This window comes from Epithele typhae (assembly GCF_022376455.1).
Source record: "Epithele typhae strain CBS 203.58 chromosome Unknown BXZ73scaffold_1, whole genome shotgun sequence".
Taxonomy (NCBI): Eukaryota; Fungi; Basidiomycota; class Agaricomycetes; order Polyporales; family Epitheliaceae; genus Epithele; species Epithele typhae.
Window position 1 is genome coordinate 168,835 of NW_025954192.1, and position 13,931 is coordinate 182,765.

Below are 13,931 nucleotides of genomic sequence, written 5' to 3' on the forward strand. Positions count from 1 at the left end.
GTGGTCTAGACGACGAGGTGATAAATGACTAGTCGTTCAGGGAGAACGTGTCCTCCAAGGTGTTGAACGCGATGTCTCCAAGGTCGCACTCCACGGCCTGCGAGCTGAGATCGTCGGAGGACGAACTCGCGCACGAAGGAAGGTCGAGACCCGTCTTGCTCGCCGAGGATGGGACTAGATTGCCGGGGAATGGGCCCAACATGGTCGGCGATAGGAACGTGTCCGGGCTCCCCCCGAGGTCGCGCGAGGAGCACTCGAGAGACGTTCCTCCTGGAAGATACTGTTCAAATCCGCAGGAAGCATAAGAGCGCGCTAGGGGCGGCTGCGGGATGGTCTGGCCCTTCGGAGAAAGCTTCTCGAGCCTAGCGACCAAGTCAGAAACGTTTGGCGGTGTCCCCATTGGATCGCAAGTGTAGACGGCAGGCGTCCTGAGGCGCGACGGGACACTAGAACTCATAGTGGACAATGACTGGTCGATGGGCGGGGATGGCGATCCACAGTGTTCCCGCGCTCCGCTCGGCAGTTGCTCGCGAGGGTCCTTGGGTACGAGTCCTAGCTTCATCGCAATGGACATCGGGGCCACCACGGGCTTGTTGAGAGGATGGCCGTCGAGTCGGTCGGAGATGGCAGACAGCCTACACAGGTGCAAATCAGATGGGATGAGAGAGATATTGATGCAAATGACACACCTGGCCCACTCTCGGATATCTTGGGATTGCGTTGCAGGTGATTTGCCCTTGTTCGCGGCTCGAAGAGCACGAACCTCTCTCACGGGCGTCGCATACTCCGGCGATATGACTTGGAACACGGGCTTCAAGTGGGCTGTCTGAACGGCAAGAGGGATCTCGGAGAAGAGGGCGAGACAACCACGCAAGGTCCAGCAGGGATAGTAGCATGGTCGACGAGGCGGGGGCCGGGCATTCATCTGTAGTGCGCGAGGGAGGCCCGGCCTCGAGGAACTTCACGAGTCGGGACTTGGTTTTGTTCGCGCGATGGTCCAGTACGTATTCGCACTCGAGGCTACGTTCCTTGCAGCGCGTGCAGACCGGGCGGACGCCGTCACACTGCGAATGCACGTGAGGATGGATACGGAGCCTACGAGTCTTATAGCGCACACACCTTTCCCTTCCTCTTCCTACACGCTTCGCACGCTTGGGGGATACGACGCAGCCGAGGCTTGGTGGGGGTTAGACGCACCGCGTCGACGATTGCCTCTGCTTCCTCCACAGACGGCGGCGAAGACGAGCCAGAAGACGAGCTAAGATCTCTGATCGCGGTCATTGGCGGGCCAGAGGGGAGCAGAGTTGTCTGAACGGGGATGCAGTCCGTGCCATGCGGTCCGAGCTGAGTCGCAGGGGAGGGTAAGGGATAGCTAAGGGTAGGCTGGAAGAAGGTGTTCTGCTGCTGAGCCATGTGAAGCTGCTGTTGCTGCATCGCTCGTTGCAAAGCCAGTTGCTGGTGCTGCAAAGAAAGCAAAGCCATCTCCTGCTGCGCGAGGAGGGCGGAATCCGGGATGAAGGAAGGGTGGAAGTAGTCGATGGGCGTAGAAGTCGGAGCCAAGGGGAAGAAGGGATTGAAGACGGGAGGGGTGATAGCGCCAGCGCTGAAGTGTGTGTTGACCCATCGGGAGGGGCCTGCTGCACGTATACCAACGGGTTGACCGGGGACGGAGTCATAACCTGAGCTGAGCGAGACCGTCTCTGAGGCGTCGAAGGAGGGGTCGAGACCATGGCGGCAGAGGGAGGCTTATCGATTACTCGTAGTGCTAGGGGGAGTGTAGGATGAAGCGATGAAAGAAGGAAATGGGAAGCACTGGACGAGAGTGGAAGACGAGTCTGGAGTTGTATGGCGAAACAGAAGAGGCTGGCTGGGTCAGAACGCGCCGAGGCTGACTGGGTACTAAGAACGCACCGAGACTGACCTTTGACCCTTCACACTTGATCTCAGCACCATTTCTTCACCATGGCAGCAGACCTCCCCTGCGTTTGCCCGGCCGATCGTGAAGATATTGACATTAGTGACCCTCCTGCGGACATCGTAGCGACTTCATCCTGTAGAACGCTTTGATAGATGGGTCGTGAGTGTGCCATTGCATTCAACTGAGTTGGCCTCGCTTTGGGTGGTTTGAACGCACCAAGTTTGCACCACGGGAAGTTGATTATCATCAGCAGGCAAGAGATATGCGGAATGAAAGAGGTTGCTTAGCGCCCAGCAGGGCGTTTGGAGAGGTTACGCTCGGACGACGCGAAAGAGGTGGACCTCACATCAATCAGGTCCCCTTAAGTTAGCCTGCGGCACGGGGGATGGCAGCGTCCGGGTGGGAGGAGGAGGAACGTGGTCGAGGCGACGCAACTGGACTCGTCGGAGATCCCCGATCTGGCGTCTGTCCGATATCTGCTTTCCCTCTCACCACTACACTACCAACTGCCCCTCAAGGCCCTTCAAGGCCTCAACACATCGCCCTCGTCATCGTCCTCGTCCGTCCCATTCACCACCACGTCGCCCACCTCCGGCTCGTCCCAGACTTTCTCCCGTGTCGCTGCCCGTGTCCGCCTCCTCCGTGTCCGCGCCGCCGTCCCCCTTGTCCGTCTCGTCCCAGCTCTCCGCCTCGCCCTCTTCTGCCCACAGCACCTGCGCGCGTCGCCCGCCTCCGCCCGAGCAGCCCTCCTCTACCTCGCCCTCCTCCGCCCACCTCCACCTCCTCCCGGGGGCCTTCCGCGTTGTCCAGCCCTCCGCGTCCCCTCCACCTCCGCGCTACCTCTCTCTGCCCGCGTCCGTGCCGCCCTCCGCGTCGGCCTCCTGCGCCTCGTCTTGGCCTCACGCGCAGCCTCCGCGCTTGTCACTCCTTCTCCAATTATCGCCATAGCTCCTCATGATCGAGGGCGACCAGGCAACCTCGTCCATCTTGGACGAGCATCTACTTGGGTATCCCAGATGCCCCCTCCACGCCATCGTCGGGCCTGGTCCAGTGACCAGCTGCCCACCTCAGCTTTTTCACTATTCCCTCCCGACCCCGTACCCCAGCCACCCGTAGTAATCATTACCTTCGGCTCACCTCTCGAATTAATACAAAACACGTCCTCACTGGTGACATTGTGCGGATCGCGGCACGTGCTTGACTGCCAAGGAAGAGTATACACCGAGTTCTACACATGGGGGAGGTATTGTGAACGTTTGATGAACTACCAGAAACGCTACAGGACTGTCTGAGGTCTACTTAGAAAGCACAAAGTTAAGGAAACCTTTGACCCGAATGAATGCACATCGCATGAACTTCTCTGAGCATGGCGTGAGTCATCAGAGTCGGTGTATGAAAGTATAGATTCGTACCCTTCGAAGTGGGTGGAGAGATCTTGTTTGACATCGGGCCGCCATCGACGACTTTTTTGGCAGTAGTGGCAACATCGACTTTGAGTGGCATGCCCGATGAATTGGCGGCCGTCGAAGTGGCATTCGTTGATGATTGGGCTTTGCGCAAGAGAGACGCCTCGATGATTCTACGGGACAATGTTGGCGGTATAACTCCACATGATCGCATGATACTTACTGTTTAAGCTGCTCCAGCTCCCCCCACATCTCGTCTGGGCGGGGGATAGATGTCTTCTTGAAGGCACGACGGATATCGTATGAAAAGTTGATGATGGGCGCAAGATAGTAAACAGTGCTGTCGGCCTCCGACTCCACATCTGAGTTGTCCTGTGGCAGTACCCCTGCACCAGAAGGCGTTGAATAGCCAGAATCGAATGAACACGACCGTGACGTTGCTGGTACTGGTGAGGGTGTTGCGGAGAACTCTTCATATGGTGGAGACCGTGGGGGCGCTTCCAGCTCGAGGGACTGAAAGATTGCGTCAGGATGTGCTTCAAGTGATTCGGAGTGGTCCAATGGCCCAGTGGGGGGATTCGGGTATGAAGTTTCCTCCGTCTCCATGAGCGTGTCTATCGTGACTAGTCAGTCACGATGGTAATATGGCAATATCAGCCATGAACGCACGTGCCGGATGCCCGATCTCATCCCCCTCCTGTTTTGTCTTCGCCGCTATCATCGCGGCATGTATAGCATTCTGGTCGCTAATCCAGTAATCCTCCAGCTGCAGGACAGACGACGCTGGAAGACCATATGCGCCGTGGAAGTCCCATCCGGACGCACACCGCTTGATGCGGTATATAACACGGGTTTCGGGCCAGTGGCACCTGTCCCTCACGGGATATCGGTTTCCCAGACTCGAGTGATCCGGGGGGCCGTGCCGAGTCTCCTTGACTCAAAATCCCACCCACCCCCAACTATTAGTTAAACTACAGGGTGCTTTCCTTGCAGGGAAGTATTCGACGCCTCTACTAAGTATGGCATATGTCCAGTCTCCCCCCGTATGTTTTCCCCGCCCGGCCCCGTGATGTCCCGAGTCCCGACCCCTCCGCCATCAGAGCCCCGCCCCTCCTACGTCATTTCCCGCGCCGGCGCCGCGCGCTCTGCCGACTGCCGCCCCATCACTGCTCCGGCATGCCCGGACACCGGCGCCCCGTGCCCCACCACCCGTGCTCGTCGTCCCCAACAGCGAGCTCGCTGTCCCTGCACCCTGCCTCCCCCTCCCCTCCGTTTCCCTCCGTTCTTTTTGCAATCTACTTGTATTTCAAATGCGCACCTAATGACACACAATGCAATAGCTACACTTGCCTGAGTGTGCCTGCACTGAGCCCATATACCCCCCAAAATGCGTGCAATATAGGAACATATACAAGCATTCAATTGATCGGCCAAGTTCTGCAACATGTAGTTGTAGATGAGAGCTGCTCTAGTATAAAATCGCAGGTGGATAGCTAGAGGGGTGCAGGTATGATGTCATATGTTATTTCAGAATGACATACTTCACAGTGACATGGTATATACATGTATCGTCTTATATACACCCAGAATCTTACCTAGAGATCATTCGGAGCGCATCGAAAGAAGAAGCAAGTGAATAGATGATGTTTTGGTGAAGATGTGATATGTGTTCAGAAGGGGGTATTGCATTGAAAATGCGGCCTTCATATGTTCTTGTGCAGACCTCTGATCACTTTACATCTTGTTGCATTACGTTTATATGTATGTGGAAAGCTCAGATCGTCAGTTTGGTGCTTATCGGTGAAGGGTTGAACACAGGCCATGGTATGTCATTATTCTATGACATAGAGTATAGCGATATGACATGTGCTCCGATTATTATTCTGAAAATCGGAATATAACGGGGTGCGCTTCTGCTAAACGATACAGAAGGAATATTGAAAAACGGTTGAGAAGTGGTTGAGATATGCCAGGCGAGCCCAGAGTGCGCAAAGTGCTGTAGGTGGTTCAAGGGCGTCCTCTGGACAACTTGCCACTCTAGACCCATCTGACATATCTCAACCACTTCTCAACCGTTTTTCAATATTCCTTCTGTATCGTTTAGCAGAAGCGCACCCCGTTATATTCCGATTTTCAGAATAATAATCGGAGCACATGTCATATCGCTATACTCTATGTCATAGAATAATGACATACCATGGCCTGTGTTCAACCCTTCACCGATAAGCACCAAACTGACGATCTGAGCTTTCCACATACATATGAACGTAATGCAACAAGATGTAAAGTGATCAGAGGTCTGCACAAGAACATATGAAGGCCGCATTTTCAATGCAATACCCCCTTCTGAACACATATCACATCTTCACCAAAACATCATCTATTCACTTGCTTCTTCTTTCGATGCGCTCCGAATGATCTCTAGGTAAGATTCTGGGTGTATATAAGACGATACATGTATATACCATGTCACTGTGAAGTATGTCATTCTGAAATAACATATGACATCATACCTGCACCCCTCTAGCTATCCACCTGCGATTTTATACTAGAGCAGCTCTCATCTACAACTACATGTTGCAGAACTTGGCCGATCAATTGAATGCTTGTATATGTTCCTATATTGCACGCATTTTGGGGGGTATATGGGCTCAGTGCAGGCACACTCAGGCAAGTGTAGCTATTGCATTGTGTGTCATTAGGTGCGCATTTGAAATACAAGTAGATTGCAAAAAGAACGGAGGGAAACGGAGGGGAGGGGGAGGCAGGGTGCAGGGACAGCGAGCTCGCTGTTGGGGACGACGAGCACGGGTGGTGGGGCACGGGGCGCCGGTGTCCGGGCATGCCGGAGCAGTGATGGGGCGGCAGTCGGCAGAGCGCGCGGCGCCGGCGCGGGAAATGACGTAGGAGGGGCGGGGCTCTGATGGCGGAGGGGTCGGGACTCGGGACATCACGGGGCCGGGCGGGGAAAACATACGGGGGGAGACTGGACATATGCCATACTTAGTAGAGGCGTCGAATACTTCCCTGCAAGGAAAGCACCCTGTAGTTTAACTAATAGTTGGGGGTGGGTGGGATTTTGAGTCAAGGAGACTCGGCACGGCCCCCGGATCACTCGAGTCTGGGAAACCGATATCCCGTGAGGGACAGGTGGCCAGTGGAAGCAGGTGGGAAAGGGGAATGGATCGGGGTCCGTGATGAGAGGCTCTCTCCCTGCTGGATGGGTCTTGTTAGGCGAGATTGGAGCGCTCGTCTCCAGTCCACGGAACCGCTCCGTCATATGCGGCGGGGGTTCGCTACCCACAAGGCTCATGGCATACTTAAAGTAGCCGTCCTCGAAACCCATGGACTGAGTCAAGGAGAGTAAATGTCATGCATGCAGAAGCAAAACGGGCCACTGGCCGTAGTGATGTATGCTAGGTACGTTTTGTTTGTAATTTGGCCGCATCAGCGAGGGCGATGGGATCTTGCAGATGTTCGACCAGAGATGTGGGATCAAGGCGTATCGCTGCGTAGTGATAGACGAGTGGATGGCAGTGTTTGGAGTGTTTCTGCCAAAACATGACTGAAGAGGGGATGGGATGGTGGTGCTTCGTCAAAGAACCGGGTCCAATGCCCCTGGTATGCAGTAACCGAGTGTTGGCTCATTTTTGTTCGCGTCCAACAGTCAGGAGGTCCCGCCGGTCCGGTGAGCCTCCTGAGCCTCTTCATCGACTCGAGTGCCCACGTTTTACCCATGTCTGGAGCATTCACAAACTGGGTATGGGTCGGCTCAGTTTTCACTGCAGTGCAAACCCATCCCCACGAACCGCACTGAAGACAAACTCCCGCAAATGGCGGCGTGGGTGCCTGGCAGGGCGCGACGAACGCGGATGAGGCCTTCCTTGTGGCTATCTTGACTGCGTGAGCATGGTCTGTCCCGCAACTGAGAGTGCACATGCGTTAGCATGAGACGCAGGAAGACGTCAGGCCACACGACGTACCCTTGTTCCCTGAGCGGGATACGAGGAGGCGTGAGTATATCTCGTCCATACGCCCATGACACAACGATGTCGAGGATGAGGAGCTGGAAACGTAGACCGGCTTTGCTCTGCTCTTGTGCACGAGAAACGTCTTCCAGGGATCGAGGGCATACCGAGTGAGTGAGGCGGGCGGGCAGGCTATCCCGATGAGACCCCGGGCCACAGCGCGAAATCATGAACACAACGACGGACCCAAGACCGAGTCACGATGGTATCACCTACAACACCGTAGCGACAAACATTGCCAACATTATTCCTGCAGGAAGCGAGGGTGTTAACCACGGTGAGTATTGTGTCTGGCGTGCAGCGTATGCTCACCTGCTTTTAGGAATTGCGGTGGGTGGCATTGTGATGCTGTCGACGATCACAAGTTCTCAGTCGTGAACCTCACATCGCGTGGCGTAGTGTGGCTAGTCAATGTAGGCCATATATCGCTCGACGCTTCTGGGAATCATGTTTCTGTGGATCAGGCTGCCGTGCATCGATGTCGTCAGAGTCAGCGGTGGGAGTGAGCGTCTGTGCCGGATGAGACCCGGCTCGGCTGTGGTTCCCGATCACTTGTGCGCGACCCCGCACTCGTCTCCCTCCTTACCCTGGCCCACATCCACCCCGTCCGCCTCGGCCCCTGGGGCAGCGCAACGCCGACTGCAACCCCAAGAGACCGCCTTCCCCGTCTTCCCTTCTCAACGCTATGCTCTCAAGTCCGTTCTCAGCTTTCCGCAGGTTGGCTCCGGCCCTGCGAGCACGCGCTGCTCCCCGTGCCGCCGCCGCGTTGTCTCAGCGCAGACACGCCTCTTTCTACAACTCTGACGTGGCAGGGCTCACAGAGGATCAGGCAGAGGTGCGTGCTTGTGCTGCCATGTACACCTACCTACACCTTACACTTGCTGCATCGCAGTTCAGGAATGCGGTCCAGGAATTCGCGGAGAAGGAGATTGCCCCACGAGCCGCGGAGATCGACAGGACAAACACCTTCCCCATGGTGAGCACGAGTCTTGTTCGCTCGACTCTACGTTGTATGCAACCCCCCACCCACACGGAGCGTTCGCCGTTCTAAGCAGACGCGCAGACGCACAGAAGCTGACCGTGCGTCTCGCAGGACGTCTGGGAGAAGCTCGGCGACATGGGCCTCCTGGGCATCACCGTCAAGCCAGAGTACGGCGGGCTCGCGCTCGGCTACTTCCACCACACCCTCGCGATGGAGGAGCTCTCGCGCGCGTCCGGCTCCGTCGCGCTCTCCTACGGCGCGCACTCGAACCTGTGCGTGAACCAGATCCACCGCTGGGGCACGGACGCGCAGAAGGCCAAGTACCTCCCGCCGCTCATCAAGGGCACCGCTGTGGGGAGCCTCGCGATGAGCGAGCCGGGCGCGGGGAGCGACGTCGTGAGCATGAAGCTGCGCGCGCGCAAGGTCGACGGTGGCTGGGTGCTCGACGGCAACAAGTTCTGGATCACGAACGGCCCGACGGCGAGCACGCTGGTGGTGTACGCGAAGAGCGATCCGAAGATGGCTCGAAGGGTATCACGGCGTTCATCATCGAGCGCGGGTTCAAGGGGTTCTCGACGCACCAGAAGCTGGACAAGCTTGGGATGCGCGGGAGCGACACGTGCGAGCTGGTGTTTGAAGATTGTTTTGTACCCGACGGTGAGCCCGAGCGCCATGGTCGTGTATTTCATTTCGGCTGACAGGGTGCAGAGAATGTTTTGGGGAATGTCAACGGCGGAGCAAAGGTGCTGATGTCTGGGCTCGACCTGGAGAGGTTGGTCCTAAGCGGCGGACCGCTGGGGCTGATGCAGGCGGCCTTCGACATCGCGGTCGAATACGTCCATGACAGGAACAGTTTGGTCAGCCCGTTGGTGAATTCCAGTTGATGCAAGGTGCGCTCAAGGCAGCTCCCGGCTGTGCGTTCACTGGCTCACCCCTACGGCCTATAGGGAAAATCGCGGACATGTACACAAAGCTGAACGCGTCACGTTCGTATGTGTACGCGGTGGCGAAGGCGTGTGATGAGGGACGGGTCAGCAGGAGGGTGAGTTTTACATGTGCCTCTTAGTGTGACCTGTGGACCTGAGACAAGAGTTCCGGCTGGCCGGCAGGACTGTGCCGGCGCTATCCTCTATTCGTCTGACCGAGCAGTTGAGGTTGCAATGGACGCAATGCAGTGTTTGGGAGGAAATGGATATATCAACGGTACGTTATCCATTGTTCTCGAATGGAAAGAGTTGACATGGTTGCGGCAGACTACCCCACGGGTCGCATCCTGCGCGATACACGACTTTACACAGTCGGCGCAGGCACGCAAGAGATCAGGCGGATGCTCATCGGGCGAGAGTTCAACGAGAGTTCAAACGCCGTGCAGCGTAGCGGTATTTCCAGAGGAGGATGGACCTATACTTTGTAAATTAGACGATATAATGCCAGCCTCTGCGGGACACAGTCATCTGACCGTTCTAGTGCGTCCCGTTTGAGGTTCGGGCGAATCCTGCAGGCGCTGCAGACCATTCTCTCTGTCACCCTCGGGCACCGGAGGATGTCGAACATGCCACGGATACAAGGTGAATGCACGGATATCAGCGCTTCAGCAGCCGCTCAGCCCACTGCGGGATCTCCGAATGTCCGGCGTGGGCCGGCCAGGGACGGACAACGTTGAGAGACCGAGCCGCGCCCGCCGAGCGCGGCGATTCGTCCGTCGAACTGGCGGCCAAGCGGTGGGCGCCTGGTCATAGTGTGGGGAAAGCATCGTCCCGACCCCCGGCGGGCGCAAGCATCATCCTCTCCTCCTACAATATCGGACCAGCTGACTCGACCAGGCGCCATGAGTCTCTTCATAAAGGCCAGCCGCCCTCCGCGTACCTTCCGCGTTCGCTCGTCCGCTCTCCGTGCCTGCCTACTCCCCGCCCCCACTCCTGGGGAAGCGCTTTGGACCCCTCTGAACACTTGGACGTCCCAGCCATGAGCTCAGAAAGTGCGTCTTCTCGGATTTACATGCACCTCGTCGTCGTCGTGCTGACCCACCCGCTCTCCGCTCAGAGCGCAGTATCTCGTCGCGCGACGGCGACAGTGCGGCGGACCCCGAGAAGGCCCCCACAGGCAGCCCCGCTGATCTCCAAGCACGCTTCCCCGATGTCAACGAGGCGAAGGTCATCCGCAAGATTGACCTGCGCGTGGTGCCGGTGTTATGCGCATTGTACCTGCTCGCTTTCCTAGACCGGTGCGCATACGTTCGTGTCAGTGCGTCCGCTGCTCTCCTTACCCCACCCCTGTGCGCAGAGTGAATATCTCGAATGCGGCGGTGTTTGGCCTGAAGAGCGACCTGAACTTGACTGGGACGCAGTTCAACCAGGCTTTGGTAGTCTTGTGAGAGTCCCGCCGTGCATACCATTCGCCCCCTTCTCATGCTCTCCCAGCTTCGTGCCCTACGTCCTCTTCGAAATCCCCTCGAATGCGCTACTCAAGCACTTCAAGCCCCACGTCTGGTGTACGTTCCCTCGCCTAGCGCGCATACATCCTTTCTGACTTTTTTCTAGTGTCCTTCTGTATGTTCTGTTTTGGCCTCATAACCCTGCTCCAGGGCTTCGTGCAGAACCTCTCCGGCCTCATCGCGACGCGCTTCTTCCTCGGGGTCGTCGAGACCGGAGTCTTCCCCGCGTGTTTCTATCTCATCGCGATGTGGTACAAGCGCGAGGAGGCCCAGAAGCGCTACTCGTTCTTCTTCTCGTCTACTACCCTCGCGGGCGGTTTCGGTGGCCTCCTTGCCAGTGCCATCGGGAAGATGGACGGACTCCAGGGGTTCAGGGGTTGGCGGTGGATCTTCATACTTGGTGCGCACGCCTCTGACATGAAGCTACGGTCTCCTGGTCTGATTGCATCTCAGAGGGTCTTCTTACCGTTCTCGTGTCCTTCATCCTCTTTTTCACCATTTCGGACTTCCCGGAGGATGTCACGTGGCTTAGCAAGGAAGAGAAGGAGTTCGTCCAGGCCCGTCTGTACGAAGACGTCGGCACCTCGAGGAGAGATGAACCGCTCACCGTTAAGGATGTTATCGGCGTCTTCAAGGATTGTGAGTCGCTTCGATCAGTCTGATAGTGTCATCCTGACGCACTCCACAGGGAAGATCATCTGCGGCGGGTTCATGTACTTCGGTCTGGTCGTCCCCGCATACGGCTATGGTTTGTCGAACTTTCACCACCCAGGTTAGACACACCTAACCATCGTTTTGTCATAGCCTACTTCGCGCCTAGCATCATCCAGAGCTATGGCTATTCCGCCATCCGCACGCAGCTGCTTTCCGTGCCGCCATGGGCGTGTGCGTTTGCCACAGCTATGATCTCCGCGACGCTCTCGGACTGGGCACGGAAGCGCTTCCTGTTCATTCTGCCCACCATCGCCATCTCTTTGACGGGCTTCATCATCCTGCTCGTCGTGCACAACAACGTTCACTTGCAGTACGGCGCCCTGTTCCTCGCGACGAGTGGGACGTACTCGGCGATGCCGATTATCGTGTGTTGGTTCAACACGAATCGTGAGTTGCATCCATCCGTGAAATCATCAATGTCGTAGCCACTGACCTCTCCTGGCAGTGGGCGGTCACCACAGGCGCGCAGTGGGTACGGCATGGCAGGTCGGATTCGGCAACAGTGCGTCCATACTCTCCCCCGTGTCCCCTTCCTGTTGTTTACGCTGCGTTCTGTACCTCCTCAGTCGGTGGTATCATCTCCACCTTCGCCTTCCTCTCCAAGGACGCGCCGAAGTACATCCCCGGCTACAGCATCTGCATCGCCTTCATCGGCCTCTCGCTCATGGCCTGCACGATCTACTTCTTCGGCGTGACCTGGGAGAACAAGCAGCGCGAACGCTTGCAGGCGAAGGGCGCTTACGACCATCTCTCGCCCGTGGAGCGCAAGCAGATGGGCGACCTCGACCCGGACTACCGCTACTTCGTGTAAGACCGGGTGCCTGTCTCCGCCCCAGACTATGTCAAGGTTGTATCATAGATGAAAAAGTAATGGGTGCCACGTGTCTTTCTGCTACGAATATAATGGTTTCCTTGCTTCTACCATGCGTCGAAGACCCAGAAGCTCTCGTGTGAAAGGGAAGACCAGGTCGTGAGATTCCATCCGGGTTGTCCTTGTGATATCTAGCTACATAATGCTATGCTACATTCGTGTCGGCCGTGCGAGGAGTCCGGTGTCCGCAGATCTAGAGCAGCGTCTCCCCCAGGGCCGCGCGCGCGAGGGAGCATCCCACCGCGACGGTCTGCTCGACCGAACTCTGGTCCTCGAGGGACGGGTTGACCTCCATGATGTCGAGGGCGACGAGGCAGCCGGTCTCGTACACGGCCTCGCAGATGTAGTGGCCCTCGCGGAAGGTGAGCCCGCCGCGGACGGGGGTGCCGGTCGAGGGCGCGACGGTCGGGTCGAGGGCGTCGACGTCGAAGGAGAGGTGCACGGGGCGGGTGCGGCCCGGGTTGACGTGGTCGAGGGCCATGTCGACGACGCGGCCGATGCCGTACTTGTCGACCTCGTGCATCGAGTAGGCCTTGATGCCGTGCTCCTTGAGGATGCGGCGCTCGCCCTGGTCGACGTCGCGGAGGCCGATGTAGACGATCCGGTGCGGCTTGAGCACGGGCTGGACCCAGGCGAACTCGTCGACCTTGGGGCCGAGGCCCATGAGGAAGGAGACGGGCATTCCGTGGATGTTGCCTGTGGGGGGACCGTGGGGGGTGGAGGCGAGGAGAGGTGAGTGGCCCGACCAAGAGCGGAGAAGCAGGGCGGGAGGACGAACCGGAGTCCGTGGTCTCGCGGTGTTGATGTCCGCGTGTGCGTCTACCCAGATGACGCAGGCGTCGGGGTACTTCCTGGGCCACGTCAACGGCTGGTCGCACTTGGAGAGGGGGCGTACCGGCTTACTGAAAGGTGCCGGAGATGGTGCCCATGGCCTACACTCCCCACCGCATGAGTCTCGACCAACGCACAAGAACGAGACGAGACACACCAACGAGTGATCCCGCCAAGAGTGAGCGGGAGCTCGCCTTTCTTCACGTGGCCCCCGACGACGTTGGCCACGGCTTCGCAGACGCGAGAGACGGTGCGGGGGTTCTTGAGCTTACCAATTGGGGGTCGTCTTCTGCAGAGATCTGGTCGAATTGGTGGTGACCATCGAACAGGACCTTCCAACCGAGCTCGGTGAGTTGTTCGGGGAGCCCAGCTGCGACGAGATGAATGGGGCCATTGTCTACACCCGCTTTCGTCTGTAAGCGGGGCGAGGCCTTGAGTGCGAGGGTCGGAGACGGTGAATAAATGTCGCGCACCTGGCCACCTCTAGCGAGGGATGACGTACTGATTAGGTCTGTGTGCGGGCGTGAGAGACAAACAAGGCTCACTTGAAGGGGCAGCCCACGATCTATAAACCGGTCAAGGCGAATGCCGGGAGGAGGAAGACAAGACACTTACGGCAACGGTCTTGGGGTCGGGGAGAAAGCGAGAGACAGAGGATTCGAGGTGCGAGGCCATTATGGGTGTTCAGCAAGATATGAGCGAGGCAGAGAGCGTGCAGGAAAGAGAGCGACGGCGACACAAAACGCG

General features: G+C 57.6%; 4 protein-coding genes across 4 annotated transcripts; 2 read left to right on the plus strand and 2 right to left on the minus strand.

Moving 5' to 3' along the window:
• Positions 1–28: 28 nt before the first annotated feature.
• Positions 29–4,045, minus strand: BXZ73DRAFT_72749 (uncharacterized protein; the record flags this gene model as incomplete). The annotated part of the gene is made up of 7 exons (XM_048021786.1): positions 29–635; positions 690–826; positions 1,198–1,745; positions 2,508–2,747; positions 3,331–3,497; positions 3,548–3,947; positions 3,994–4,045. 7 exons carry the CDS (start codon positions 4,043–4,045, stop codon positions 29–31), a joined length of 2,151 nt encoding a protein of 716 aa, XP_047883549.1.
• A 3,785-nt stretch (positions 4,046–7,830) lies between these two features.
• BXZ73DRAFT_86087 (acyl-CoA dehydrogenase NM domain-like protein) lies at positions 7,831–9,748 on the plus strand (the record flags this gene model as incomplete). Its single annotated transcript, XM_048024072.1, has 10 exons — positions 7,831–7,841; positions 8,049–8,187; positions 8,245–8,328; positions 8,446–8,829; positions 8,865–8,991; positions 9,043–9,191; positions 9,215–9,224; positions 9,282–9,376; positions 9,444–9,537; positions 9,588–9,748. 10 exons carry the CDS (start codon positions 7,831–7,833, stop codon positions 9,746–9,748), a joined length of 1,254 nt encoding a protein of 417 aa, XP_047883550.1.
• A 551-nt stretch (positions 9,749–10,299) lies between these two features.
• Positions 10,300–12,293, plus strand: BXZ73DRAFT_95349 (MFS general substrate transporter; the record flags this gene model as incomplete). Its single annotated transcript, XM_048026751.1, has 10 exons — positions 10,300–10,312; positions 10,378–10,558; positions 10,618–10,704; positions 10,755–10,825; positions 10,875–11,168; positions 11,222–11,407; positions 11,457–11,516; positions 11,573–11,869; positions 11,928–11,984; positions 12,049–12,293. 10 exons carry the CDS (start codon positions 10,300–10,302, stop codon positions 12,291–12,293), a joined length of 1,491 nt encoding a protein of 496 aa, XP_047883551.1.
• Positions 12,294–12,546: 253 nt separating this feature from the next.
• On the minus strand, positions 12,547–13,859 carry BXZ73DRAFT_95350 (Ureohydrolase; the record flags this gene model as incomplete). Its single annotated transcript, XM_048026752.1, has 6 exons — positions 12,547–13,204; positions 13,257–13,285; positions 13,457–13,597; positions 13,658–13,667; positions 13,730–13,749; positions 13,800–13,859. 6 exons carry the CDS (start codon positions 13,857–13,859, stop codon positions 12,547–12,549), a joined length of 918 nt encoding a protein of 305 aa, XP_047883552.1.
• Positions 13,860–13,931: the final 72 nt, after the last annotated feature.